The sequence below is a fragment of the Colletotrichum scovillei genome, assembly GCF_011075155.1.
Source record: "Colletotrichum scovillei strain TJNH1 chromosome Unknown Contig00011, whole genome shotgun sequence".
NCBI lineage: Eukaryota > Fungi > Ascomycota > Sordariomycetes > Glomerellales > Glomerellaceae > Colletotrichum > Colletotrichum scovillei.
Genome location: NW_023336269.1, coordinates 3,145,506 through 3,173,338, shown reverse-complemented (window position 1 = coordinate 3,173,338; position 27,833 = coordinate 3,145,506). Strand labels below are relative to the sequence as shown.

The following is a 27,833-nucleotide window of genomic DNA, read 5'->3' as shown; positions in this document are numbered from 1 at the left end:
CATGAATGTTGGATGACTCGACCGTATTTGAGACTCGATGCTCGTCCAGATACCCTTCAACCAGATTCGAGAGCCGGCTAAGCGAATGGCCATTTCCTTTGTATGGTGTCTGGGTTGTTGCAAAGTGATGAAGTCATAGTTCCGCGCCGTCTCTTCGCGAATTCGACATGCATGTGTCTTAAAGCCACCGCTAGGCAAATGGGGTGTTGCTAAGCAGGGGTTTTGGCGACCGAGAAGTCAGCCGGTACTAGCATTTCTCGACTGTGAATCTCGATGCCAGCTTCTTTTCCATCGAAGGATTTCGTGGCAGAAAGGGTAGATCGGCTGGACCTGTTCATTCCATGGAGCCGTATCGACGCAGCGTGCCGTCTGGACTCGAGGCGGCTCTAGGGCAAGCCGCCCCGGAGGTTTACACCTCCTAGACGCTTCAGAATGTAGCCGGACCTCGTGGCAGAAGTACTTCTGACCAATGGTGATGCAGCACGAGGGAGATGGAGTCGAGTTGCAGACCAGTGGTCGGGAGATGGACACGCAGATCTGCGGTGAGTGTTAGCTTAAAAACGTTTGGCAACAGGGAGATGGGATATCCCGGCTCGTTTGGGAAAGAAAAGGCTTGGATTGGCGGATTTGGTGCTGGGCATCGTTGGCAAGCTTCTTGTGTGGCTGGGGATGGACGTCGAGTGGAATGGGTTTCCCGCCGTGGTGGAGTACGATGGGGTCTTGTTTCTCGAATGGCGAACGCAACGGTTGAGGATTCGGGAGACGCTGCTCCCGCCTAATAGTTCTTGATGTCTTGCTCTTGAATAGTACTCGGAACGGATGTTCGTTGGCAACGGAGCGGGGAACTTTGAAAAATGCCAAAGATGGCGCACCTGATGCGCACGTGTATCCGTGATGTGCCTGGCACGCCGCTCCGGACTAAGGCGGCAAATACGGGTTTGAATTGTCTTGGACGCCGAGACTTTGGGAAGCCGCAAGCTGCGTTTAGGTCGGTAGCGTTCCGGATCAGCGGTGGTTGAATAGCTCGCCATTGACGATTCGGGTGGCTGGTTTCAGACCAAGTCGAACTATTTGTGTACGAAGTACTCCGTATGAGCACAAATATGTGAGTGACGAAATGATTATAACAAGTCCAAGTCGGCCATGGAAGCAGTTTATTAGAATTGGCTTGCGGTCGAGCAGAGGTTCTGAGTAGGAATGAGAAATCGGCATCTTGACAATCTACTACGTAAAGAGAGAAATATGCCCCACGCAACCTCAGTTGAAGCAGGAATACAGAGCAAGAGAAGAGTCCGATGCAGACTCGGTCTTACGATAATTGATGGCTGGAGGATGGAAGCGAACGAAGATCGCGGCGCCGCCGAAGCATGGGCCAACGGCCAGGTCAGAGCTCTTCCCTTTAGAGCTGTCTGGTACGTACCGCTCTGCCTAGAACAGCAAGCTGCTTTTCCCTAGGTACCTTACCTTAGGTAAGGTTAAGATGGGTACACAGTCACTAGAGCGTAAGCGGCTAGAGTATGGTAGAAATCGATACAGATCTCGCTAGGTCAATGATGTTAGCGGTCCGACTGATCCGAAGAGGCTTTTCCACAGGGAGCATACCGACTTTCCAAGAATTGGTCTCAACGTGCCTGAATGTGAGGGTTGCACCAAGTATCATCGCCCGATTATCACGCCCGGGTACCTAATGCACCCGCTATGCACGCCTGATTTTGATGGAGCTGAGCTGATGCATGGGAATTGTAGGTATCTTCGCAATGAGTGACCTGGCCCAGTGGACTCGACGTCAGTGGTTATCCCTAGAATACGTGTCCTCATAGTGCAAGGAGAAAGGTAGGGAACATGGAAGTGCCTGGTAGGAATCGGTACATATCTTAGGTTGCGTACGTGGTTGTTGTTTGTGCGGAGAGTGACATGTGTCATTGGGAATTGTGCTATCAACCTTGTTTTCCAGCCCGAGTGCTGCAGCAAACTAGGTCCGGATGCTGCCGCCATCGTCTTCTCGGGTTCGTTTTACTCGCACACGTTTTTCAGTCATTTTGCCTTGGATCGAGATGAATGGTCTGGGATGCTTCACAGGTTCTGATCGCTCGCAATGCCCAATACTAGTGGCCAGAGTGACCAGACTCCCAGAGCAGGTCTTCGTACCGCTAAGCAGCGCCGTGCGTGCTGATGCCATCCATGATCCCGGCGCCATTACCCCTGCCCCCGTATCCCGGTTTCGACCAGTTTCGGGCAGGTCGAGCTGCAAAGGAAAACGGCCCAAAAAGCACCAGTCTGTACCACCAATCCACCACCCATTCGTGCTCCATCTGCCCTTGTCCGTCGACCGTTTGCCGGTTCCAGGCCAGGGCCCATGAAATGGCATTCCAAACTAGACATCTTGCCCAGGTATTCCTACACTAAATGCTAAGTGACTGAGGTGTGTGTGTGGTGAGGTGGGTAAGGTAGATAGGTACCTCTGTTACCGCCCGCCCAGGCACACACACCGTACCGCTGTAGAATCATCATATGAATACGAGATATCCCTTCCTCACCCTTTCTTACCATCCACTCTCGTCCATTCATTCACCCATGTCTGTGGCCTGCCTGTGCCTCTCTTCTTTCCTCCCCTCTGCTCTTACGGATACTCCTCCTGCCTCTCCCAGCTCACCCGTCAGCTTCTTCCCCAGACTATATTCGTATCCGGTTCTGAACCCTGACCTGATCCCGCCTTCGCCTTGTTCTTAACCGACCCGGTTCGAGTAACCGCCGTCTGCAAGTGTCCGCTGTCGCGCCCGATTCACCACTGCGGATACAATTGCAGTCTGCGGCTTACTGGAGTCTGGCTTCCCTGTTTGGCTGAATCACACCCCAAATCCAGAATCACACCAGCGCCCTGCCGGTCCGCTCATCCTTGCCGTCGGTTCTGCGCCGATTTGGGGACAATCTTGAATATCAAAGACAAAACCCCTGCAAGACGGCCATTATCTTGCACTTGCCTCCCGCCACTACGGACCCTTCTCGCCCCTACCTTGCCGCTCTTCTCCTGAGGCTTTTCTACGCGCGCCGTCAAAACACAATCGATAATCCAACAACAACAATTTCTCCAGCAATCTTCACGACAACTCGGCTCCATTACTCCGTACCCTTTGTGCCGTTGCCCCAGCAGGATATTGCTTCGACCTCACGCAGAAACGTACTAGTCGCTCAACATCCTAGTCGAAGCACCCCAAACACCTCCATCTCGTCTCGGACAGGACCCTGAGCTCTCCACCATTCATCAAGGCACTTTCTGCTGCTTCGGGAAGCCCACTTACGATCTTCCGTGTCCTCCGAGCCAACTCCAAACTTCGACCCAGCCAAGGCATGCGACACAACTGAATACCTACATGTCTTTTGCCATTGCTCCTCAGCACTTGGTTCGATTTCCTCTAGACATCGCCGCTCCCACTACGACATAACCCGCATTCGCCGTCTTCGTGTGCACACCCATCAGCATCCTTCGGGCATACCAGCCCAGGAGTTCCCGAATCGCCCGGTCGCTCCTTTGCGCCAACCGCCCACGATGGCCCGATTCGGAGGCTCGACCTCGCTTGCCGCGACCCTGATCGTTCTGTTCAGTTTCTTTGCTACGGTCCTGGCAGCCACGGAAACTGTCTACATCACCGGCTCAGACAAAGATGGCAACAGCAAGCAGCTCGCGGTCAATCGCAACCCTGGCCTGTTTACTGGCGATTTTGGCGACTGTCTGGGAGGACAAAGTTTGTTCAACATTACAAAATTCGATGCCGCCTACTATGCCGACAACATGACCGTCCAGTTCCATTTGGACGGTACCACCAATATCAGAAACGAATCATTAATGAGTAGGTTGAACCAAATCTGAACGTTTGTCCTTGTACTAACCACATACTGCAGTGCATATCAACGTCGAAGCTTGTAAGCTACATTCAGAACTTGGGACGAACCTGTACGCAGAGATGGGGTATGCTGACTTGAGGCAGATGGCGAGACGAGATTCGAGATGAACTTTAACCCCTGCATGGCCAACATCGCTAGGTATGTACTAGCCCCTACGCCTCTCAAGACGGTCTGCTAACTTCCCGCAGTCTGTGCCCTCTGAACGCCAGCAAGCCCATCACTGCATTTGCAGAGTTCAGACTCACGCCTGCTCAGATCGACGGCATTCCTTCCATCGCCCTCGATATTCCCGATTTCGAAGGCTCTGCGCGCATCCAGATCTTTGCAAACTCAAGTCAGACGCAGATAGGATGTTTCCAAGCCGTCATGCGGAACGGCAACAGCTTCTCCCACCCAGCCGCGATCTCGTCAATACTGGGGGTGTTCACGCTCGCCGCTATCTTGGCTTCTACAGCAACCGCCATGTATGGTGTTAGCATGCCTCATATTAGGACACACTACGCCCATTCTCTGTCAGTCCTGGTCATCTTCGAGACTTATCAGACCGTGTTCTTCTCAGGTGCCTTGTCCGTCGACTGGCCTAGCGTCCTACCCGCCTGGTGGAGCAACTTTGGATGGGCCGCCGGCATGATATACAGCAAAAAAGTAATCAACTCGATCGACGGTTTCGCCGGCGTGACTGGCAATGCCAGCCAAGTAGGCGGTGCAGGATCGACCGTTATCAACACCGGAGGTGGCCTCGTCCAGCAAATTTATGGCCGCTCGCTCGACACTTTCTCGACGTCTAGCGATGGAGCGTCCGGTCCGAATCTCGTGCAGCGAGCGACTAGGGTTTACAACACAAGCAATCCATACGAATACTACTGGGCGGGAGACCCCGTCGCTCCGGGCATGCCTACACCAGGCAAGTGGATTGGGTTCGCCGGAGACCTTTCTGCCCTTGACATCCCGGCCGCCGATGCTTTCACACTTGGTCTTATCTGGTGGTTGGTGGCCATTGGACTGGTCGCCGTCTCCATCGCTGCGTTCAAGTTCATGCTCGACTTGCTTGCTCGGACAAAGCTGATTAAGCAGGATCGCTTCTTGTACTTCCGCAACCACCTGGGTGGATATCTGGCAGTTGGCGTCCTGCGCACGCTGCTCGTTTCGTTCTCCTCCTTGATGACCCTAGCGCTATTCCAGTTCAACATTCGCGCGCCGGCCGGCCCGACGGCTATTGCGGCGATCATCTTCATCATCTTGCTGATTGGCGTTGGCGGCCTTGTAGCTTACGCATGTTTCTTCCGTCTCCGCCTCGGCAAGTATGAAATGGGCCCCGATACGATCATGTTCGAACAGGGCAAGCTCTTTGGTTCAATACCAGCGGTTGCAACAACGCGTGCCAGCGAAATTGGCGAAAAGGAAACCACCGCAAAACGTTACGGATCTATGCCGTTCTTCAAGATCCGATTCATTGACAACGATCCAAACCGGACAACGGTCCACCAAGACGAGGTTTACATCAAACGTTTTGGTTGGCTATCGGCTCGTTACCGCCGGACCAGATGGTGGTTCTTCGCCTGCTGGCTAAGCTACCAATTCATTCGGGCCTGCTTCATTGGTGGCGGAGCACGAAGCCCCCTTGCCCAAGTTTATGGACTATTCGTCTTCGAGATCATCGCTTTCATTGTCTTTGTCAAGCTTAACCCCTTCGAGGGCCAAAGAAATACTTCCTTGGCAATCTGGATGCTGGGCATCACAAAGATTGTCACTGCAGGATTTTCCATTGCCTTCTTACCCGCATTCGCCATTGGTCGCATCCTCTCTACAGTTTTCGGCATTATCATCATTGTCGTCCAAGGATTTCTTGTTGTTGCCGTCTTGATTCTTATCGTCTTAGGTGTCATATCATCATGGATGTCGCTTTACCGAAATCGCGAACAGTTCCCCGAAGTGCTGGATGGAATTCGCATCAAGTACTACGAGCATATCCAGGCTAGAGCCACTGACCTGCCGCCACCACCGAAACCAGATCCGAAGACTGAAGAGCCTCGGGAGCCACCGCAGCCATATTTCTCGGTCAACAACGTTCGCCGGACTCGCAAGATTGAGGACGATGACGAAGAAGACCAGGTTGGAGATATCATTCGGCCAGCCAATGCTTCAGTGGTACAATTTGCGCCAGGTACTACCACCACACGACGAACCCGGACGGATAGCGTCAGCTCGCGGTACTCTGTTGGTAGCTTGCCGCGCCGCGCCAGACCACACCGCACTTCATGGAGTTCAGCTGATTTTGCTGAATGGGATGCCAACAATAATGCGGATCGGCCAGGGTCATCGCTCGCACACCGCAGCAGCTTCGGCCATCAGCGCAAAGTGTCGCACTCTGGATCGCAACCTGACCTCGGACGCTCCGCCAACAACTCGCCGGCGCCTGCAAGATCCGTGTCGATGACGAACAACGAGCTACGCCGGCTCATGACTCCCACCGAGGAACTTCCAGAGGAGAGTGTAATGACACCCGGGAGCATGGCCGAGCCCGAGACCAGCACCAAACACACTGATACCGCCATTTCCCCCATCCACGAAAAGGACGAGCACGAAGCCAGGGAGGAGAATGTTTCTCCTGTTGAGGATAAACCCCAAAAGTCCTGAGCTACCATAACGAATATCAGAACGAAAATGGTTTCACAACCATACTGCATCAGACCTTGACACCACAAGCGCCTCCATTTCGAAGATGTGTCGACATTGGTTTCCTTGTCGTGGAATTGCACTGCATAGACGGTCAACATATTTGACCTTTACGAACTTTCATGAGAAACGATTACTGGGCGTTAGCGGAAATGCTCATCTGAAGAAGAAGAAGAAGAAGAAGAAGAAGAAGAAACCCCATATCTTTGTAATGGCACTAATGTGTGGAGGACAGGCCGGCCATTTCGGCCGTTGCTCACATCTTGGAACGTGCACATATTTGTGTGGCCTCTGGATCAGCCGCAGTACATGGATACACACTTATAAAAGCACGAAAGTGGCTGGCTCTCAGCATAGAAATTGAGTTGACAGGTAGACCTAGAAAACAGCATAAAGTCTTCCCTAACATAAAGTCGTCTTAAAAATGGCATAAGCTGTTCCTTTATGTGCACAAAAAACACTCCCAAATCCCGCTGGTTACCTTTCTTCAAGCTTTCAAGCTTATTGGACCAAGGTGGTTGATATAGAGCTTTCTGAATATCTTTGGCCTGTCATTCACCGTAGGAGATCAAGACGCAAAGGTAAGTGGCACCGCCACGTATTCATCCCAACTCACTCGCGCCACGAGAAGGGTGCTTTGTGCTCAAAGGTGGCAAGTAGATCGCAAGGCTACTTGTGGCGAGGAGATTTGGTTATGAGGCTCATCCTCTGCGGAATTCATGCAAAAGATGGGATGAGTTGTTACGGAGTCGGGCAATGATGGCGAGTAAGATTCGAGCTGGTGAGTTAGGGCGCATGGTTATCAGATGGGGGGACATGTGGCTTTCAACTGTCTAGCGTAGTATTGTCGACTGAGGAGATAAGTTTCTGCGAATGGCTACTAATACTACTACTTTGGTTGTCTCCTTATTATAAGCCAAGACACATTGGGTTGCGCGCAAAGAAACAACCATGCACGGTATAGCTCTGAAATTGTTCATGACGTGCACCTTTAGATATCTCTCAAGATTAATGAAGTAACAAGCGGAATTGGCTTCACATGTTGATTAGTTTGGGAAGCTCAATCATGAATTAATTCAGTATCGCCCGTTGAAGCGGAGGGCGTTCCGGTGCGGCCTAGCAGCGCCACAGTCACCAATTGCGGAGGAACATTCCTTAACTTCTACGCCTCGACGGCACCTAGTGCGGGGCAGCCACGCACCATCGGGACTCTGAGTTCGACTACTAGGCGGATGCGAGTGCGAGCCGGGAGAACCTGGTATGCTCGCCGCCACTTACACTCTGACCGTCCAGTGTTCACCACGTACGTCCCTTGCTATCAATCAGGATTAGATACGTTGTGAAAGAACAGGTGCCAAAAGAGACGGCCTGCTTCATACCAGATAAGAGAGACATGAAGTGCGAGAGCCTCTCGTCATCTCCCTGATATTAGACGAATGGAGGGGCGCGGGGTGAAAGTCTGTCCGACAACGCGTGTCGCAGAAACATCCCACAGAAGCCTTTCGCCAGCCACACACATGCCCTGTACTTCTCGCATCGAGCCGCGACGCCTTCATCTGAAGTTTTGGGTGTATGTCGGACCCCCGATTTCGATTCGGCACTGCCCTGCTGTTCTATGCTGTCGTATTCGCTAGCTACCATGTTCAGCTGCCCATGTCTTCGCACCCCTTCGTCATTGCTCACATCATCCTGTGTTGGCCCCCCGGACCCCGACCCCGATCTTTAACCCTTCCTTGGAAACAGGTTAACATTGACAGGTCTATATCAAGCTTGACTCCCGGCTTCGATCTCTTCCTGCATCTACACTAGAAACATAGTCTCCAAATCAAGCAACAGAAGCAAACACCACTTCTCCTACTGTCACAAACCGCAATAGCCTACCAACAGCCACATCTTCTAGGTTTTTCCAGACAAAAACAACAAAAATGTGTTGTCGAAGACGCCGCGCAGCCCGCCAAGCCTGGCTCGAACAACGCGCCCTCGCAGGCGGTCCCCGCGGCTGCGGTGGTGGCCCCCGCCACTTCGGCCCCGGCCCCGGAGGCCCACCCTTCCGCCCGCCCTGGGCATCAGGGGGCGGCTACGGCGGAGGCGGCGGCGGTGGGCCCCCCTTTGGCAGATGGCGCGCCATCCCACAAGACAACGTCCCCCAAGACCCCTTTCGAGATCCTCCCGCCGCTCCCCGAAACGACCCAGCTACCAGAGACCCGGAAAAGGGCGGCGCCCTCGAAATGAACGTCAAGGACGTGGAGAAGAGCACGCCCGCTCCCGTCCCTGCTCCAGTTCCAGAGGGCGACTCGAAGAGGGTGTCGTTCATGTCTGGTCCGTTTTCGCGGTGGAGGGAGTCCGTGAGGAGCGGTGGTGGTGACGTGAGGAGGTCGTCTTCGAATGCGACGTTGCCTCCTAGGTATACCTCTGGCGTCCCCGAGGCGCCGCCGTACTGGAGCGGTGAGCAGGCGGGGGATAGACGGTCCTTGCCGCCGAACTACGATGTGGCAATTAAGAACTGAGGGAGAGGATGACTTATGGAGGATGTATGACGGGATATATTGTAGCGTGTCCTGTGGACAACGTTGATGGGTTAGGTATGCGCGTAAAGGGTAGCAAATGTATACAAAGTTGGAAAAGGTGGTATTGATCTTTTACAATATTACAGAGAATTATACGTAGTACGTTGTTTGTCGCAATTGTTCGCACTGGGTATTGTAGAGCGTGAATCCAAAACAAAACGAGAAAAATCCTTCCAACGCCCTGCACCATCGCTCGAAAAATGAAGCAATTAATTGTACCGTGTCCCACGTGTAGTAGAGCAGAAGAACGGTTCGTTCGCCGAGATACTTTGAAGCTGAAGGCTCAGGCTCAAACTCAATCCCAATCCTCGTACCCGCCAGCTCCGTATGGATTCCACTCCTGACCGGGGTAACTCGTCGCGCTCATCTGGGGCACATCCGCCGGCTCCTCTTCCTTCCTGTACTTGACCCCTCCCGACGACAGCTCCTCGTAGGGGTCGACCAGAATCTTCTCCTCCTGGGCCTCACGCCGCATGGTCCTCTGACGTTCATCTTCCGTATCCTCCAGCTCGGCTCTTGTGCTCTTGCCCCTCGCCAGGGTCGTCGAGGCCGCGGCGGCGCCTGCGCTAGCGCTGCCGTTGGCGTGACTGGCGTTTCGGGGCGCTTCGTCGGCAGAGCTGTCGCTGACCATGCTGTGGCCCGTGTTTGCAGCGACTATTGGCTGTGCTGCTGCCGGCGGCTGAGAGGGGTTGGAGGGCAGACGCGGTGTGGATTCGTAGAGGTCGTTGTTGTCTTTGGGTTCTTGGTTTGCTTGCTGCACGTTGACGCTGAGGCGAGGTGCCGTGGGTGCTGATGCTGGCGCGGGCACTGACGGTTCAGACGATATGATGTTCTCCGCCGGCCGTTGCTTGTCGTCGGAAACACTACGGGAGTTGGTTCCCGTAATACTACCAGCATCGATTGCAAGCCCTTGCGTCTGCTGAGCGTGCTCCTGAGGATGGGGAGATGGAGGCTTGTCATGCGCGCTTCGGACCACATTACTGGCATGCGTTTGCCCTTCAGCAGAGTTGGTCTGTTGCTTCCCCTGAGCCTCTCTGCCATTACTGTGATGCATCTGGGGAGATGCTGCGACAGGAGCCGGCGCATCGACTAGGGAGTATCGTTGCTGTTGGGGCTGTTGACTTGGCGGCATAGTTTGCTGACCAAATTGCGAGTCCGGACCCGCGATACGGCTGTCGTTTTGGTTCACTAATCGTATTCCTTTCGGGTCTTGTTGTGGCTGATGTTGCTGATTGGGAATTGGCACATCACCTTGCGGACCGACATGGGCCGCCTGCGTGCTGTGGCTGGCATGCGAAATGTTGGACTGGTGGGAGGCCATGCTCACGCGCCGGTCACCCTCGGGCCATGCGCCTCCCTGTGAATGGCTGTGAAGCAGCTGCTGTCCTTGCTGTATGGGAGGGCTGGGATGGCTGTACATTGACATTTCAGACGGATGCCTTTGAGCAACAGGAGGCTGGCCCCATTGTGGCACCTGCGGTGAATGGTACGCAGGATACTGCACCGGTGGTGAGGTACGTGAGAGGGCGTAGGGAGATGGCGCTACGCCTCCTTCACCGTGAACGGCATCATATCCTCGAGGGATAGGGACTTGGTCGTACTGAGGTTCAACGTAAGGTTGGGGGTTGGAGCGTACGCTTCCACTTGGCCCAGGACCGCTCGGAATTGCCCGAGTCATGACAGGTTCGAAAGGTACGTCATGTTGGCTTGAGAATCTTCCGTTGCTCTGCTGCATCACTTCGGGGGTTCTGCCAGCCACGTCGCGTTGAGGGGGAAGCCCTTGCTCAAAGGAACCCATGGACGGGCGCTGTTCTTGGTACATGTGATGAGGTCCTTGTTGTGGTAGGTGACTTCTCTGTGATAACGGAACAGCTGGTGGCATCCTTTGCTGTCCCTGGCTCTTGTGAGACTGCTGCAGCTGCGGTTGCGACTGCATGTTTTGAACCTGGCTTGGATGTGGCATCTGCTGTTGTGGTCGAGGTTCTGGCTGCTTGGATGATCGCTTAAATGCACTGAAAATGGACTTGGTTGTCGACTCTTTCTGGGGGCCTTGGTTAGGCCGAGGCTGTGGCTGTGTTGAGGTCCTGTTCTTGAACCACTTGGATACTGGGTTCTGTTGACCATCTACACTTGAGTCTTGACCGCCCGATTGCATGTCTTGGCTATGGTGAAAAGGGAGCGAAGAACGCTGATTCGGTGGGGGAAACGCTTGAGAGAATTGAGCTGGAGGTCTGATTTCAGCATCAAAGCCCTGGTGCTGATGCTGAGGTTGATGTGGGTGTTGTTGGTGTTGGTGTTGGTGTTCATGTTGATGTTGATGTTGAAGAGAATGCTGAGAGAGCTGAGGCTGCTGCTGCTGCTGCTGCTGAGGACGTCCTGGAGAAGCCACTCCAGCCATTTGCGGACTCATCCCGTCAGGCTCCTGAATGTTGGCAGGTCCACCAGGCTGCGTATGCCCCTGAGACGGATCCTGCGGGGGCGCTCGGCTTTCAGATGCCAAAGGTGCCCTCAGAGCCGGCATCTGAGTAACAGCCGCCGGGTTGGGCGAGTTCGATTTCGAGGACTGTTGCGAGGTATCAGACGGGCCGATGACCCCATTGGGAGATTGTGCCCTGAAGTTGGAGGAGGGAGACAGCAGTGATGCAGATTGCTCCGAGATTCGCCTGGCGTGACCAGACTTCTGGACGCCGAGAGCCTGTTGGTGATTGGTGCCTTGCCCCTGGCCCAGAGGCGGTGTCTGGGGCCCCGGCGAGTTCTCGCGTCCGTAGCTGTGTCTGATCGATGGCTCTGGCGTTGGCTCGGCCGAGAATCCGGGAGGAACCCAGTGGGTTTCGGTCTGGTCGTCTGACGGCTCAGGGCGCGAGAGTTGCTCCTCGGCCTGCAGGAATGAAAGAGAAGGCTGTCTCTGCTCAGTGAGACGGCGACGTCCCGGCGATGGTTGTTCTCTTTGTGATGGGGGCGCCGGAGCATCAAACGATTGTGAGGGATGTGACTCCATATTCAACATCTGACTGGACTTTCTCCGTGAGACATGTTCATCATGCACTTCATGACCACGCGCGATAGGAGCTTCACGGCGTTCGCTCTGCAAGTCTGACACCGGGCGTGCTCGCGCTTCTTCCAATGCGGGGCTTCTCTGTTGATCTGTCACAGCAGCGAATTGCTGTGACGGTTGAGGAGAGGGCAAGAAAGACCCGTTGGACTTTCTCTGATGAAGTTCAGGTCCCTGAGGCTGGGACTGAGGCTGAGATTGAATTCGCGCGCCAGCTCCCGGGTGCATGGAATAGCCTTGGAAGCGAGGCGACTCCTGCTGTTGCTGCTGGCCGAACCCCTGAGGCGGGCTTCGTATAGGCGGCTGGCCTTCATCCTCGCGCCTGGGTCCAAGGTTTGACGGCGGCAGCTGTTGACCGGTGTGCTGCTGCAATCTGAATTGCGCCGGAACACTTGCGTTCTGATCCTGTTCTTGAGGTAATCCATGCTGGGTCTCGGTCGTCTTGTGGGCGGCGCGTTTACCAAAAAGCCCAGAGAAAAACCCGCCTGCTGAGCTTCTTCTGCCTCGTTCGTCATCTTCGACATTGCCCAACGGCTTATTCACCAGGGTTTCCTGTGCAAAAAGCTGATTTGTGCCAGTAGTGTTACTCCTCTCTCTCCCCTGCGCGGCTAAGGGGCTAGGTTTGCCAGGCTGACTTCCCTGCGTGCTTGGCGGGCGACCAAACATGGTCGGAGTCGTAGTGGAATGAGATGTACTAGGTTTCTGTGGCACCTGTAAATCCTGCTGACTTGAACTACGAGGGAACACCTTGCTCGTAAAGCCGGAGAACCGCTTCTTAGGAGGGCCCATTGCTCCGCCTGCAACTTCATATCCAGCAGTGGACGTTGAGGAACGAGACAGGTTGGGCATTGGGAGATTGGCGGATTGATCGGCACCCGGACCGAAGAATGACCGTTTTCTCTCCGCGGGCCCTCCCGGTGGTGGTTGCTGGACCTGGGACGGGCCGCCCGGGTTCGGGCTCGCCTTTGGTGACGGCGAAATCCCTTCACCTCCATCACGACCCTGGGGCCCTCCCACATCCGAAGGTTTAGAACCCCGTAAGTTGAGGAAGAAGCTTGAACGTCTTCTCTGGCGGTCTTGCAACTCTCCAGTGGCAACGCTCGCCTCGGACATGGCATCACCTCGCACGTCTGGACCGGCCACGTAGCTTGGCGCTCCACTCTCGGCCTTGGATGCTGGGCGTTCCCGCGAGGTGTGACGCGAGATGCGACCTCCAATTTCTTTGAAGAAGCCAGAGCTTCGCTTGCGCCCACGCTCTTCATCTATTGAGGGATCGAAGCCGCTGACTTCTGAGTCGCCAGTTTGTGTCCTGTACAGCGAGGCAGAGTCGCGGTTGTAGAAATGTTGGCCAAGGTCTTCCGAGCCTCGTGGCCCTGTGGGAGAGCTGGGGTTTTGATATCCTGCTTGCGGGGTGAACAGGCCAGGATAACGCTGCGCTGATGAAGGAGGCACTTCAGAGAACTTTTGCCTAGGGGGCAACTGCGTCTCGGGTCGTTGCGCCGCCGTTGAAGGCACACCAGTCTCTTTATCGATCCCGAAGGAGGTTTGCTGGTGAGGCGACAGCGATCCTCCCGACTGCCGGTTTCTGCTGGTTGCCAGTGGCTCAGACAAATGCGACTCCTCAAGCTTCCATGGGCCTTGTGGAGGGAGGTGATGGATCGGGTTGCCTCCGAAAGTTGGGGACATTATCCCTTGATGAGGAGGCATGCCTGGACCATAGGGCGGACCGCTCGTTCGACCCTCATTCTGTTGCATCGCTGCTCTTGTGTCAATGGGTCCTGGTACACGGCCGGCGCCCTTCATTGCTACTCCCGGCCCAAGAGGTCTCTTTTCATCATCAATTCTGAGATCCTGCCCTGTCATCCCACTACTCTCAGTCGCCAGCGTAGCCGCCTGCGTTGACGTTGCCGAAAGGACATTATGTGACATGTTGCTGTCTTTGCGGAAGCGTGGTGGCCCAGTGTCGACGCGCATGGGTTGCGTAGACTGTGCAGACCAGCTGGATTCCCCTTGCTGGAAGCGGGACGAAGAGCCGCCATCGTTGCCATATTGATCTGTTGTCGTGTTGACCGGAGAGGAAACGAAGTTGTTATCATCGTCTTCGTCCAAGGGAAAGCGTTTCTTCGCCCGCTTGGTCAGATTGATACCGAATGTAGAACTTCGCCTGATGGGCGGTAGGCCAACAAAGGATGACTGGCGCTGGGGAGAAGTCTGCTGTGATGGAAGATGGTTAATGGTCTGTTGCTGTTGCTGTTGCGGTTGCTGTATCGGCTGCTGCTGGGCCGACTGTTGCTGAATCGGCTGCAACTGCTGAGTTGGCTGCACAATAAAAAGACCCGTTGAACTAGAACCATGAGTCAAATCGTGGTCGTCCTCACCAACTTCTCTGCTTGATTCGGTAGGCTCGAATGACCGCGGCACCTGTGGCGGTGACTGAGGAGATACCACGTGGATTTGACCAGAAGGAGGCGACTGCGGCGACACAACGACCCAGTCATCATACGGTTCATCGGCCGTGTTTGCACGTGGTCTTGCAGCGGCGACAGTTTGTATGGCTTGCGAAGAAGGGGGTGGAGCTGGGCCTTGACCCGCATGAGACGCAGGAGGGCTTGGATCCGTGGACTGTCCCATCTCAAATCCCTCCTCTTCCACTAATGGCGTGCCCGTGAAGGGGTCCCATGACGGCTGAGTCTTGCTGATGGGTCTAGGAACCTGGAGGTCACCTCCCACGGAATAGTCGTCATCGGGCGTGTCCTTGGCTTGGAACCGGGGCGTCGTCGATATGGAGTGCGTGTCCGAGACGGGGGACACCGGCTCCGAATCACTGTCTCCGGGAGGTCCGGCAGACTGCTGGGGCGGCGTATGGGGCCGGGGTGGGGCCCAGGCCGAAGCTTGATCATCACTACCCTGAGTCAAGGTATCAAATGGGGATGTACGTGAGGTCTGGGGTAGTTGAGGCGGTGGAGTCGGAGATGCCGGATGTTCCGGGATGGTCTGTGGAGTTGGGCCTGACACGGATCCCGAGTGCGACCGTGAGTGGGCATGACCGTAGCTGTCGGCACGAGGTGACGAACGCGATCCGAGGCTTATGCCCCATGAAGTACGTCGCTCGGCTCTAGTCTTGGGTTGAGCCGGCGGGGGAGATGAGTCGCTCTGTCGGAGAAGACACAATTAGAGATGATTCACCATATAAGATGCCATGTTGGACTTTAGAGTGTCCGAGATCACCACAGGGGTTACATGATGGTGCAGTAATAGAAAAAAAAGTTTCGTAGCATTCCTTAATCATACAGTCCCGTCATTCTGGCCAGAAAGGGAGACACATAACTCATAAGTGATTACCAAGGGGGGAAAGTGAGGAAGAAAAGTAAAGAGAAAAAAAGACCGATGGGATAACGGGGTTGCTCGGGACAGATCAGACTGTCGATCCCTCCCAACAACCAAACTAGAAAGAATGCATGCCCTGTGTGATGTGATGATCCCAGTTGAGAGGAATGTTTAAAGAAATACCTTGTCCCCAGTGCCACGGAGTTTGTTCTTTCCCTTGCTCAATAGACCTTTACCCGCCTTGCCAGCCGCAAGCAACAGTCCCTTGCCCTTCGCCCCAACTTGACCGCTCGAATGCTTAAAATCACTTGAAGGCGAATGAGACGAACCAGTGGGTGCACTTCCCGCAGGAGGCCGACCCGAAGCTCCCGCCGCGAGGTTTGGGTTGCTTGCGTTGAGGTACTGCTGGTAGTAAGGCTGTTGAGAAGCCGGCTGAGAAGTTGTTGGCGATGACTGCGATTGACCAGGACCAGGAGCGCCAACTCCAAATGATGCAGTTGCGTTGGCGTGCTCAGGATGCTGAGCCTTCAAGTTTTCCAACCAGTTGTTTAGACCCGAATCCATAGACGCGAATTGCGAGCGCGTCTCATTGTACTTTTGAATCCTGTCTTTCGCATTGGAAAGGTCCATGATCTCTTTGAACGTTGTAATCTTGACAGGCTGCGTCGACTGACGTTGAGGAGCCGCTGGAGATGCAGGTGCCTGGCCAGCCTCGGACGACTCTGGCTCAGGTTCAGGCTCGGGTTGAACCTGAGCCAGGGCAGGATGATCGCCGGGCGGTGGGCTGGGTGAGACGGGGTTTGATGAGACCCGAGCCATTGACTTTTCTTCCGCGAGCGACAGTCGGCGGGTGGGTGCAGCCGACGTAGTGTTTTTATCGGCCGTGACTGACACGGGTGACGGCGGTTCGATCACTTCGGAGTCCATGCGATCTCTCGGCGCCGAACTAACCTGCGACACTTGATGAGACATCACGCCCGCGTCTTGCGGCACGCTAATATGCCCATCGTCCAACCCAGTAGCGAGCGGCGTACGTCCTGAGTCGCTCGCCACCTCTGATTGTGTAGCCTGCAGCTCATCATCGCCTTGTTTAGGGGGCACGCTGTCTTCGCCCGCGTCACCAGGTTGGGAGTGAGGCTCGGCGAGGGGATCCTTCTGAGCATCAGAGGCCTTTGGCGTAACCTGCTCTCCTCCTGCTTCCCATGAGAACCGTCGACCAAGTGCAGGAGGTTTATCCTTGGCATCTTTGCGAGGGCTCAAAGGAGGAACGTCAGAGATGTCTTTGTTGGGGGTAAGCGCCCTCTTTTGTTCTGGCTGCTGTGATGGCAAGCTGGGCACATCGGGCTTGTCGTCGCCTGCAGTCCAATAGTCGTCGTAGACGCTGTCGAGATAGGCGCTCTCACGAGTACCGCTGTTGTCGACGGCCGGACTCAGCGACTGATGGTTATTGAAGTTGTTCAGTTCGTGACTTGTAGGGCGGACGGGACTGAGGCTGCGCATAATCTCTTCTCTCAACTTATCGCTCTCCTTGACAGGGGATGGGTCGGCAATGGTGCTCATGGTGGACTCGCGCTGCAGTCTCTCTGGCGCCGCGAAATCCAATGATGAGCTGCCTGATTCGCGAGGGTGCGGAGGAGCCAAAGTCTCCAGGTCGGCATCCTGGTCAACACGACTCTCCATCTGAGCGGCCCGTTCCGAAGCTTCGGGGATGGAAACAGGAATGGATACTGTATCCTTCACCGTAGCTACCCCGCTGTGGCCGAACTTGTCGTCTTCGTTGTCGGTGATGGGGGACACTTCGCCAGGATCCACGCCGAGGATGGGCTTCCGATCGGCAGTAGCGGCGGGTGTCGCAACGGCGGAAGTAGACTGAGAATCGGCAATGGAGCGTGTTTCGGTGACCCAGCCTCCAGGAATAGACGGCCGAGTAGTTTGCGAAGGCAGACGAGATCTGCTGGATTCCTCCAAGGCCGGTGGCGGTTGGGAAGGTGAACGCGACCTTTCCCTGCTGACTGGTTGAGATGCAGGCAACGATGAGTTGGCAGGCTGCGGAGTCGTGCTGATGGAGGGAAGTGGAGACGTCACATCACCGGATGTCGCAGCAGCGGGAGATTTATCCACAGCCGGCGCTTTCTCTGCTGTAGAAGCGGATTCGGAAGGCTGCGTCTGGATCTGGGATGGCAAAGTCGGCATTGGAGGCGCCTCGTGAGCATACTTGTCTGGGTTCGAGAAGAAGTCGTCTCCGAACAGGGACATCCGCGCCAGGTCAGGCAGTCGAGGGCTCGTGGAGTAGCGGCGGTTCTGGTCAGACTCTTCAGCAGTCGGGCGCTGCAACTGCGGCTCTGGCACACCCAAGCTGCTCTCCTGCATGCCTCCTGGAGGACTCAGTCGGCCTCGGTCTACTCCTTGGGCCTGAGGTTGTGCTAGAAGCCCATCGAAGCCATACTCGCTCTTTCTCTCCGCCACCGGTGCCAGAATAGGTTGTCGTGTGGCATTATCGACAACACCCAGCCCGTCGCCTTTGTCCAAACTGCGGCGCATTGGCTGCTGCTCACCAGCATCAACTACCGGAATTGTCGGGTTGGCAGCCGACACCGACGAGTCGCTCCTAGGGCCAGTGGCACTGTCTATGCTTGGCCTTCCTGACTCCGCCAATCCACCCTCTTTTTCTTTGTTGTCATCCATCCGGCGATAGATATCCGAGGGTCGGATAAAGTGCGCTGCTGTGGTGCTGGACGGTGTGCCCGGCGATTTGACATTAGAAGGAGACGCTGATCGTTGGTCTATCCACGGGCGCTGCGTGGAGCTCGACCGGGAACCGGAAGCCTGGCGATCACGATCTTGCTGCCCCATGCTGCTCTTACGAGGAGGGAAGCGGGTGGCTTGAGTCTGGGCCGGTGCCGGTGAAGTTCGTCTGCTTCCCACAGGAGGAGATGGAGTGCCCCTGGGATATTCTGGGCGACCAGCGAACGGTGCTGGAACGGGCGCTGGAACTGGTGCTGGGCTCATCCGTGAAGGCAGTCCAGCGCTGGCAGGTGGAGGTGGTGACACGAGCGGTTCCTGAGGAGCCCTTTCGGGAGTAGCACCCACTGAGGCTGACTCTGCCACAGGCGCAGGCGGCTTTTCGTCGTTCACCACAGGTTGCTGCACGACGGGAGGCGTAGGCTTTGCTGAGTTCTGAATCTGCAGAGGCGGAAGCCCAGCAGTGGGACGATGGCTGGACGTCGGTCTGGCTTCATTCACCGTCGGCTGCGCCGGTCGCATTGAAGGCACAGGCTCGGCCGGCTGGGGAGCTGACGGAGCTGGCGGCTGGTGCGACGGGAGAGCTGTATTGGTTGACTGACCGGCTTGACGGTAGCCCGTGGGCTTCAGCGGCGGCACGGGAACGGGATCGTCGGCTTCGTCTTCAAAATCGTTTCCCCAGTCATCGCCGTCGTAGTTTTGGGTCTTGGCCTCGACCCATTTCTTGGTCTTGGTTCTCTTTACATTGGTCTTATAGGAGGCACTCGTCGGGGTATCGGGGCTTCTACAGGTAGGATTGTGTGGTCAGTACCATTCTACAGAGGAACAAGGCCGAGTTGTGGTATGTTGGTGCGGAAACAAGCTAGGTGAAGCGAAGCTGAAGGCTGGAAGAATTCGAATCACTCACAAAGGCGAGTTGGTATGAGGGGCTCTGAAGCCGTAATTATACGACGAGCCGTCCATAGCGTCGTTCGTTTATGTGATGGTTTCGGAGCCGTCTACTGCTTCATTGCTCGGTTTCTCTGACTACGATTGAGGACGTTCCAAGCTTCGCCGATGACTCGGAACTGGGTATCGCGAAGCGCGCGGGTTGCGGGTTGCGGTTGGTTCCCGATGGGATCAGGCGGGTGGCCAGAGACGTTGCGACGCTGGCTTCGACCCAGTGCGAACTTTCGGATGGGATCAGGAGCACGAGGATGAGTTACCAAGTTGATAACGACAACGAGAATTGGAATGAAAACAGACGCGTCCCAAGAAGCCAAATAATCGTCACGTTCTGTAGGGGGACAGAGACAGGAACTGGGCTGATAATGATGAAGGTCGGCAGTCTGACAAGGCCCGAATCTCGCTGGAGATGGGCGATGGGCGACGGGGAACCCAAAGAAAGACGGGATGATAATTTGGGGGCTTGGGAAGTTGGGAAGTCGGGGGGGACGTGGCTTGGGGCGGGCTACGCAAGGACATGAGATACATGTGCTGTAGTGGCGGGGATGGCTTGGGTTGATGTATCTTTTGTCGTACCTTCTGATGAGGTAGCAGCGCGACCCAGCCACAGCCCACGCGATACTTCGTACTGCCACCACTGCGTAGGTATGGTGCCTCGCCCTCTTCTTGCCTGTGGACTCACTAGGTAGACTGTGGTGCTTTTTTTTTGTTTCTGCCTTCTCGGTGCGGGAACATCTCATCAGCAGAGCTGCACAGTTCATGCCGGGCTATCCCAGCGCTGTCGCATTGGAATGTCAATCATCAGCAACGCAAAGGCGGGAAACTACTTTGACCACCAATGCCACCCTTGAAGGACAGACCCGTTGGACGTGCTGAAAAAGAGGGGAATGAGCTGGGGGTGTTTTCCAATGGAAGCTCGAGGATGCCACCGACTGGATCACGAAGAACAGGGATATTTCGTAAACGGCCGCCTAGTCAGGCTGGTGTGGCTTGAGCCTTGGAAGTTGCTGTTTCTCAGGATGCTGTCCGCTTGAGTGTGTGGGTGACGATCTCCTGCGTCTTGAATGGACTCGTACGCCTTGTGAGAGAGTAGGTTGTGTATGCAAGAGACTCGGACACCACGAGGCAAAGTTTCGTCATTGCAGCCTTGATTGAGTCTAAGGTGAGTGACGCGAGTGTAACAATTTTAGTTGCGCTTGGTTTGAAGCTGATTGACTTGAGAACTTGAATAACACGCTCCGTACGGCTACCGTGCATCAGAAATGCTGTGAAACACAGTCAGCCGGGCCCCATTGGCGTCACCCAACGGCGCAGTGCAGCAAGTCAATACCTGGCAATGAAGGTGCGCCTTCTTCCTGTAAGTGACGACCCATAGCTTGCGGTTTAAACGTGGAATAACCTTACTTGAGGTACAAGTCAAAGGCAGATCGAGATAGAAGTACCCATGTTTGCACTCTTCACGTCGCGCATTCAGATGAGCACTTCCTGAGTAACATTCACAAGACATGTTTCTTCTTCGCTGCGTTCGCATCTATCTCCATCATGTGCCTCGAGGCACCCAAAGTACCTAAGGTTCGAAGTAGGTGTCGCTAGAGTCTACAGCGCGGGCAGACCCGAGGATTCCTCAAGGCAGGTAAGGTACAGAGGTACATCGGAAGACGTGCCTCGAAGTACCTTACTCACCTCGCGGCGCACCTGTGTGAGAGTAAGAGGTGGTATGCAGGTAACGAGGCGTGCCAAACTTAGATGTGGCGGTGCATGCACAATTCTGCACCGGGCCACGAGCCACACTCCCAAGTCCCAAAGCTCCCAGCGCTGGCGATTGCACAACGGCCAAAGTCCAGGCCCAGGGATGGAATGTGCTCCTGAAGGGATGGGCGGAGGACAGGTTGAAGTTGCTCTCCGTGGGAAATGTACCTAGGTATCGGGACACCCTGGCCCCGTCGCTCCCGCAGAACCAGTCCAGTGACTGCAGCGCTACACCAATGAATCTCGACTTGGACCTGGACGCCCCGGACCTGGAACTCGGCCACGACGCTCGTTTGCCTCAACTAACAACTAACAACTCTCCAGCTCGACTTTTTTAGATTGATTCCTCGATACTTCTTCGCCCTATCGCCAACTTGAGAACCCGGCGCTGTAATCGACTCATTCTCCCAACTATACCCAACGCTCGCGCGCATTGTACAACAACACTTCAGCCTTTCTTTGCCAGCCGCAGCCACTGCCGCGCTCCCAAAAGTGCCCGTCCGTCAATTTGACACAGCTCATTTCCCATCCCTGACTATCCACCTCTATCGCCAAACCCAGCTCGACGACAACTCTCCCGCACTCAAAGAACCCCTCAACGATCCCGAACGCGCTGGCCGCCACGCCCCAGAAACCCGTAGTCTAGATTCCGAAGCCGGCCCCGTCTCAGACGCTATTCCACGATGGCGGTCGCATCGATACAGGACCGAACCGCCGAGTTCAAATCGGTCCTCGCTCAAGCGCAACGTCGACAGGCTTCCAGCAAGGTTGGCGCTCAACGACGGTCACTCCTCACCGACTCCCAAAAAGCCGCCAGCGATGGCGACTCGCGACCCCGGCGCTCCGATTTTGCGCGCCAGGCGGCGCAAATCGGGAGAGGAATTTCGGGCACAATGGCAAAGTTGGAGAAGCTGGCAACATGTATGCCTTCGGGTCCCAAGGGATGCTCTGCAATAATCACGGCATGGCGCTGACAAGAACTCTTTCCACAGTGGCGCGGCGCAGGACCCTGTTTGACGACCGACCAGTCGAGATCAACGAGCTCACGTACATCATCAAGCAAGATTTGAGCGCCCTGAACCAGCAGATTGGAGGCCTTCAGGTTCTCACGAAGCAGCAACATCCAAAGGCCGACCAAGAGGGAGAACACAACAAGAATGTCGTCTTTATGCTGCAAGGCAAGCTGACGGACGTGTCGGCCAACTTCAAGGATGTCCTGGAGGAGAGAACCAAGAACATCCAGGCCTCAAGGTCCAGGACAGATAACGTGGGCTTCAGTCCTGGTTTCCATAGAGATGGACCCATGCTGATATGGATTTATGTGTTTACAGTTCATTTCGAGCGTTTCCCAGCACACGCAACCACCTCTCCAACAATCAGCATCGCCGCTGTACGGAACACCCCAACGGGGGACGCCGTCCCCAGGCGCAGATCTGCTGTCGCTGAATCCGCCAGGAGACCAGCAGCTTCTCATGATGGAAGAGGCGCAACCGCAAAACACATATATCCAGGAGAGAGGTGCTGCTATTGAAAGCATCGAATCCACTATTGCGGAGCTTGGATCTGTAAGTCTTGGTGGTTTGGCACGATACTGGGACAGTATGGGCTGACGGGAGGATACACAGATCTTTGGTCAGCTGGCGACGATGGTTTCGGAGCAGAGCGAGATGATCCAGCGCATCGATGCAAACACGGAAGACGTTGTCGACAACGTGCAAGGAGCACAAAGAGGTGAGTTTCCGCAGGCTCCGTGCTACAGTCACGCAGGCGTCCGCATGGGAACTAATTCTTTTGTCCGCAGAACTTCTCAAGTACTGGGGTCGTGTTTCCAGCAACAGATGGCTCATTGCTGTATGTCGTGCCCCTCCTCATCGTCGCCCTTGGACATTTCGATGCGAAGAATCCTGTTCACGTTTACTGACAGAAATGGGTAGAAAATGTTTGGTGTACTCATGATTTTCTTCCTGTACGTTCCACATCAGCTTCGCCTCTAGATTGGGGAATTTGTCACTAACTCACCTCACAGACTTTGGGTCCTCATTGCCGGTTAGCAGTGTGCGACGATCACGAGGGCAACGAACGGCGGTTCGGAGGATTGGGGCGGAACTCAAAGTGTTCATTCAGCAGGAGATGGATGGCGTTGAGTTGTGTAATATCAGTACCCTTCAGTTGTATCATGACATTGACGCTGGGACGGGGATGGACGCGGACGCGGACGCAGCGCAGCTATAGAGCTTTCTTCCTTGCATAAATCTAGATCTATTAATCACAAAAGAGGTTAACTTCGGCGAAGCATTGGCGGCCCCACGAAGTATGTACCTTAGCTCGCCTCAGGCTCTTGCATCGGACGCCAGCGTCACTGCACCAGCGTGTGGATGAACGTGGGGGTGGAGGAACAGAGGAAGCAGAAGGTACAGGATACCTACGAATCGGTAGGGTGGGCAACATGCCAACTAACGTCAGGAACCCCGGCTTAAAGTGCCTCAGACTCTGAGTAAAGTGAAGTGAGGTAATGGGGGGAGAGGGACGGGGTCAGAGTAATGCGGCCAAGCGCCCGGACCTCGGGCTTGGTTCCGGGAACTTTGCCCGCACTTTGAACCGTCCCAACCCCCCGCCGGAAACCGGCCGCTGTGAGAAAGGAATAGAAAAAAAAAGGAAAAAAAAAAGAGAGAGAGAGTCTCCCCACGCTATTGTCTCTAACACGCTCCAAGCAAACCAAACTTGGCACTTTTCATGACTCGGCCCAACAAAACCCGAGAGCTGCTCCGACGACCCAGAGAATTAATCCATAAATGGTAACACAAGGCCCACCAATGGGAGAAGGGATCCCGTAGAATCTGTGGTAGGCTGGTACTGTTGTAACACTAGGTATTACCTACCCCGTACAGCTTACGGGGTTTCTAGCAGTGACTTGACAAACTGGGGAAATCCACACGAAAAGAGGGACAGCCCAGGCAGCTCTTGCCCAACCCCGCCGGCGAGCCTTTCTTCACTTTTAGGGAGCTGAGGACCAAAGGAGGAGCGTCACAGGTGATGGGCAAATCGAGATCCGTCTATACTTCCTCAGGTAGTTGGCCATGTAATTATGTACCTTTTCTGGCCAGAGGTGAAGGGGGAGGTGGAGGAGGAGACGCATCGTCTAGCATTTACCCGGCCTTTTGTGACCGCGACACATTACCCTGATAGTCTCGCTCTCTCCTTGGCTCTTGTTGCTCTCTTCGTCGATATATATACCGAGATCACACACCTACCACCTCCGTCCCTTTCTTATCCCGAGTGAGGTTTCTCCTTTCCATTGAACTTTTTTTCCCCCCTCCTTCTCTTACTCCCGAGTCAAGAGTTGTATGCTTGTTCTATTCTCCAGAACACTCTCCCACATCAAATTACCCCGCCCCCGCATTCTCATCCAGGAGTTGTCGCAACATCAACAACATCGCCAACCCCTCCTCAGTAGACATTACATCCACTCAGCAACAGTCAAGATGGCTTCCCAGACTTTCAAGTTGAACTCGGGATACGAGATCCCCGCTGTGGCTCTTGGTATGCAAACCTCCTCACTCAAAAGACCCATTCTAGATAAACCCCCATGAGAAGAACCCACGACTAACGTCATCGTCCAACCAAAAAGGCACCTGGCAATCCGCCCCCGGCGAGGTCACAAAGGCCGTCTCCTACTCCCTCTCCGTCGGCTACAAGGCCATTGACGGCGCCTACTGCTACGCCAACGAAGATGAGGTCGGTGCCGGCCTCAAGGAGGCTTTCGCCAACGGTGTCAAGCGCGAGGACATCTTTGTCGTCACCAAGCTGTGGGCCACCTACACCATTGGCGACGACAAGGTCAAGGAGGGCCTGGAGAAGAGCTTGAAGAGTCTGGGTCTCGACTACGTCGACCTCTTCCTCGTCGTATGTTTCTCACTCACATCCTGACTAGGTAAATATCAGAAAGACATAAGTGACTAACAATAACAGCACTGGCCCGTCGCAATGAACCCCAACGGCAACCACGACAGGTTCCCCACCAAGCCCGACGGCTCCCGCGACATCATCCACAGCCACTCCCACGTCGACACCTGGAAGTCGGTCGAGAAGCTCCTCGACACGGGCAAGGTCCGCTCCATCGGCGTCTGCAACTACAGCGTCAAGTACCTCGAAGAGCTCCTCCCGCAAGCCAAGGTCGTGCCCGCTGTCAACCAGATCGAGAACCACCCGAGCCTGCCCCAGCAGGAGATCGTCGACTACTGCAAGGAGAAGGGCATCCATATTATGGCCTACAGCCCTCTCGGCTCCACGGGTGGCCCCTTGCTGACCGCGGCGCCCGTCGTCAAGATTGCCGAGAAGCGCGGCGTCAGCGCCGGTACCGTCCTGTTGAGCTACCACGTCGCGCGCGGCAGCACCGTGATTGCAAAGTCGGTGACGGAGAGCCGGATCAAGTCCAACTTGGAGATTGTCAAGCTCGACGACGAGGATCTGAAGGAGCTGCGGGCGTACTCTGACGATTTGACGGCCAAGAAGGAGCTGAAGCGCTATGTGTACCCGCCGTTTGGCATTGACTTTGGATTCCCGGATAAGTCGTAGATTCTTTTGTCCTTTTTGCCAGATAAATAGAGCGAAGAAATAGAAATGATTTAAAGCGCATTCTTGTTTACAGCAACTGTTCCATTGATTGTGGTGATAAAACCTTGTCCGAATGACGGGTGTTGTGTGAGGCACATGCTTGCGTTGAATGTGTTCGAACTTGTCATTGCCCAGAATTATTCTCTATGTTCCAACTGCCTCGGTGAAATAACACCAAACTTCACATTGCACACAATAATCACTCACTCAAACACGGCTCTCCCAAATTGTAACTCAAAATCATCACTTTTTTAATTATTTACAGTCGCTATCATTTCTCTAATTCGACGTATCCACCAAAACCTTGAGCACCAGATTCCCGCTCTCGTCCTTGACCTTGGCCGCCATGTCAAACGCGTCCTTGATGGTGCTCAGCCCCTTGTACCGGTGCGTAAACAGCTTCTCGAGCGCGGGCAGGCCCTTTGGTTTCGTGGCGATGAGGTCGATGGCCTTGGGGTACGTGTTGGCGTACCGGAACACGCCCACAAAGTCGACCTCGCGCAGCGCCGCCGCCGAGATGGGCAGCGTCTGGATCGGGGTGCCCATGCCGATGATGAGGATCTTGCCGCCTGGGCGTGTGGACTGAGAGGAAGTCACTTGTCAGCACATCTCAATTCGCAATCTGAAGACCCCTTTCGAACAGGAAGGGGAACTCACAAAGATGGCAGTCTGCATGCACGTCTCGACGCCGGTACACTCATACGTCGCATTCACCTCGCCCACCGCCGCTCCTCCAATCTCGGCCTTCTTGACCAGCTCCGCGACGCTCTGCGCGTACGCCAGCTTGTCCTCGATGGTCTGCGGGCGCTGCGCGGGGACGACGACGCCGGCGTCGGCGAAGCCGTTGTCGAGCGCGAACTGCACGCGGTCCGCCTGGATGTCGGCGATGACGACGCGCTGCTGGTCGGCTTTGCTCACGGCGGCGCAGAGCAGGCCCACGGCGCCGGCGCCGAAGACGAGGACGGTCGAGTTGCTGGGGAGGTTGCCGCGGTCGCGGGCGTGCATTGCGACGGAGAGGGGCTCGGCGAGGGCGCCGAATTCGAGTGAGACTTCTGAGGGGAGCCTGTTTTTTTGAGGTCAGAGGTCAGCATACCTTTGCACCTCACGAAAAAGCTCCGGGTAGTTTGCGCCGGTACTTACTTGTGACACCACTTTGCCGGGTGGTTCACCAGCTCCTGAAGCGTGCCCTGGGCATGCGGGAACGCCTTTGCGGAGCTGCGGAACTTCATGCCCTTGCAGATGTTGTAGCGGCCCGCGGCGCAGAGCTCGCAGGCCTCGCAGGGCTGGCCAACCTCGAGAGCGACGTGGTCGCCGACGGCGAGGTTAGAGACGTCCGAGGCGACGGCGGTGACGACGCCGCTGGACTCGTGGCCGAGGGTTAAGGGTTCCCGCACGAGGATGTCGCCGTTGCGGAAGTGGTTGTAGTAGTGCAGGTCGGAGCCGCAGAGGCCGGTGGCCTTTACGGCGACTTGGACTTCGCCTGGCGCGAGGGCGGGGAGTTGTCTTTGTTCCTGTCGCTCCGAGTTAGATCTTGCGCTTGACGGTGCGTCTGCCTGGGATTCTCGGAGCTTTCTAGGGAGTGGTTGTTGGACTTACGATCTTGAGGTCCCTCGCGCCGTGAAGGACGGAGGTCTGGACTTGGACACTTGACATGGTGGGCTATGTACTCTTACTGCTGGGCGAGATGTAGAGGTGATTCAGAGAGGGAAGAAGATAGCTACGACGATATTATGAAGAGGGAAGGGGGTATGTAAGTGCGAAAGTGGTTCCAAGAAATTGGAAGCTGTTGAGAAAGTGGGCAGGACGGCCAGTTATGAGTATGCTTTTACTTTTTGGTCAAGAGCAGAGCAGAGCAGCGCAGAGCAGAGCAGGTCAAGGCAAGGCAAGGTACGTATGGTTAAACACAAGTCCGATATCGACGGATCGGAAAACGCGACTTAAGTCAAGCTACTAGGGGTGGACGCGAATCGGCGGAGGCGTGTGATGCAAAACGGAAATGCGGGTTACGAGAGAGACTTGGTCGGTGGGGGGAAGCACCGAGCTACTCCTACCAGGCAACCCGACGACCTGGGAAGCTGCTAGTTGTGATCTATAGCCGAGTGAGGAATTCTCGACTCGGCTTGAGTACAAGTACGCCGAATTGTCCATCTCCAGACACAAGTGTCAAGTTACCTAGCCAGCCTCCACAGCTACTGAAAGCTTGGAGACTCGGGGGCGAGCTTCTAAGATGCTTGCCGGTGCCAGTCAGTCACCCAGTG

General features: G+C 55.3%; 6 protein-coding genes across 6 annotated transcripts; 4 read left to right on the top strand and 2 right to left on the bottom strand.

The window, feature by feature from the left end:
* The first annotated feature begins 2,562 nt into the window (after nt 1-2,562).
* Nucleotides 2,563-6,985, top strand: HER10_EVM0009536 (transient receptor potential ion channel). The gene is made up of 4 exons (XM_035479022.1): nt 2,563-3,848; nt 3,901-3,921; nt 3,987-4,041; nt 4,092-6,985. Exons 1-4 carry the CDS (start codon nt 3,548-3,550, stop codon nt 6,538-6,540), a joined length of 2,826 nt encoding a protein of 941 aa, XP_035327164.1. The 5' UTR covers nt 2,563-3,547; the 3' UTR covers nt 6,541-6,985.
* A 1,295-nt stretch (nt 6,986-8,280) lies between these two features.
* On the top strand, nt 8,281-9,086 carry HER10_EVM0003519 (uncharacterized protein; the record flags this gene model as incomplete). Its single annotated transcript, XM_035473193.1, has 1 exon — nt 8,281-9,086. Exon 1 carries the CDS (start codon nt 8,505-8,507, stop codon nt 9,084-9,086), a length of 582 nt encoding a protein of 193 aa, XP_035326708.1. The 5' UTR covers nt 8,281-8,504.
* A 112-nt stretch (nt 9,087-9,198) lies between these two features.
* On the bottom strand, nt 9,199-19,683 carry HER10_EVM0002666 (uncharacterized protein). Its single transcript, XM_035472368.1, has 3 exons — nt 19,175-19,683; nt 15,709-19,051; nt 9,199-15,351 (listed from the first exon to the last, which is right to left on the bottom strand). The coding sequence occupies exons 1-3, from the start codon at nt 19,228-19,230 to the stop codon at nt 9,442-9,444; spliced, it is 9,309 nt and encodes a 3,102-aa protein (XP_035326632.1). The 5' UTR covers nt 19,231-19,683; the 3' UTR covers nt 9,199-9,441.
* Nucleotides 19,684-21,644: 1,961 nt separating this feature from the next.
* HER10_EVM0000690 (SNARE domain-containing protein) lies at nt 21,645-23,012 on the top strand (the record flags this gene model as incomplete). The annotated part of the gene is made up of 7 exons (XM_035470460.1): nt 21,645-21,882; nt 21,954-22,228; nt 22,293-22,526; nt 22,587-22,692; nt 22,763-22,812; nt 22,896-22,927; nt 22,988-23,012. The coding sequence occupies 7 exons, from the start codon at nt 21,645-21,647 to the stop codon at nt 23,010-23,012; spliced, it is 960 nt and encodes a 319-aa protein (XP_035326479.1).
* A 995-nt stretch (nt 23,013-24,007) lies between these two features.
* On the top strand, nt 24,008-25,536 carry HER10_EVM0008601 (aldo/keto reductase; the record flags this gene model as incomplete). The annotated part of the gene is made up of 3 exons (XM_035478116.1): nt 24,008-24,501; nt 24,590-24,864; nt 24,931-25,536. Exons 1-3 carry the CDS (start codon nt 24,306-24,308, stop codon nt 25,534-25,536), a joined length of 1,077 nt encoding a protein of 358 aa, XP_035327071.1. The 5' UTR covers nt 24,008-24,305.
* Nucleotides 25,537-25,854: 318 nt separating this feature from the next.
* HER10_EVM0001686 (alcohol dehydrogenase GroES-like domain-containing protein) lies at nt 25,855-27,462 on the bottom strand (the record flags this gene model as incomplete). The annotated part of the gene is made up of 4 exons (XM_035471426.1): nt 27,172-27,462; nt 26,716-27,086; nt 26,233-26,638; nt 25,855-26,157 (listed from the first exon to the last, which is right to left on the bottom strand). The coding sequence occupies exons 1-4, from the start codon at nt 27,226-27,228 to the stop codon at nt 25,855-25,857; spliced, it is 1,137 nt and encodes a 378-aa protein (XP_035326551.1). The 5' UTR covers nt 27,229-27,462.
* Nucleotides 27,463-27,833: the final 371 nt, after the last annotated feature.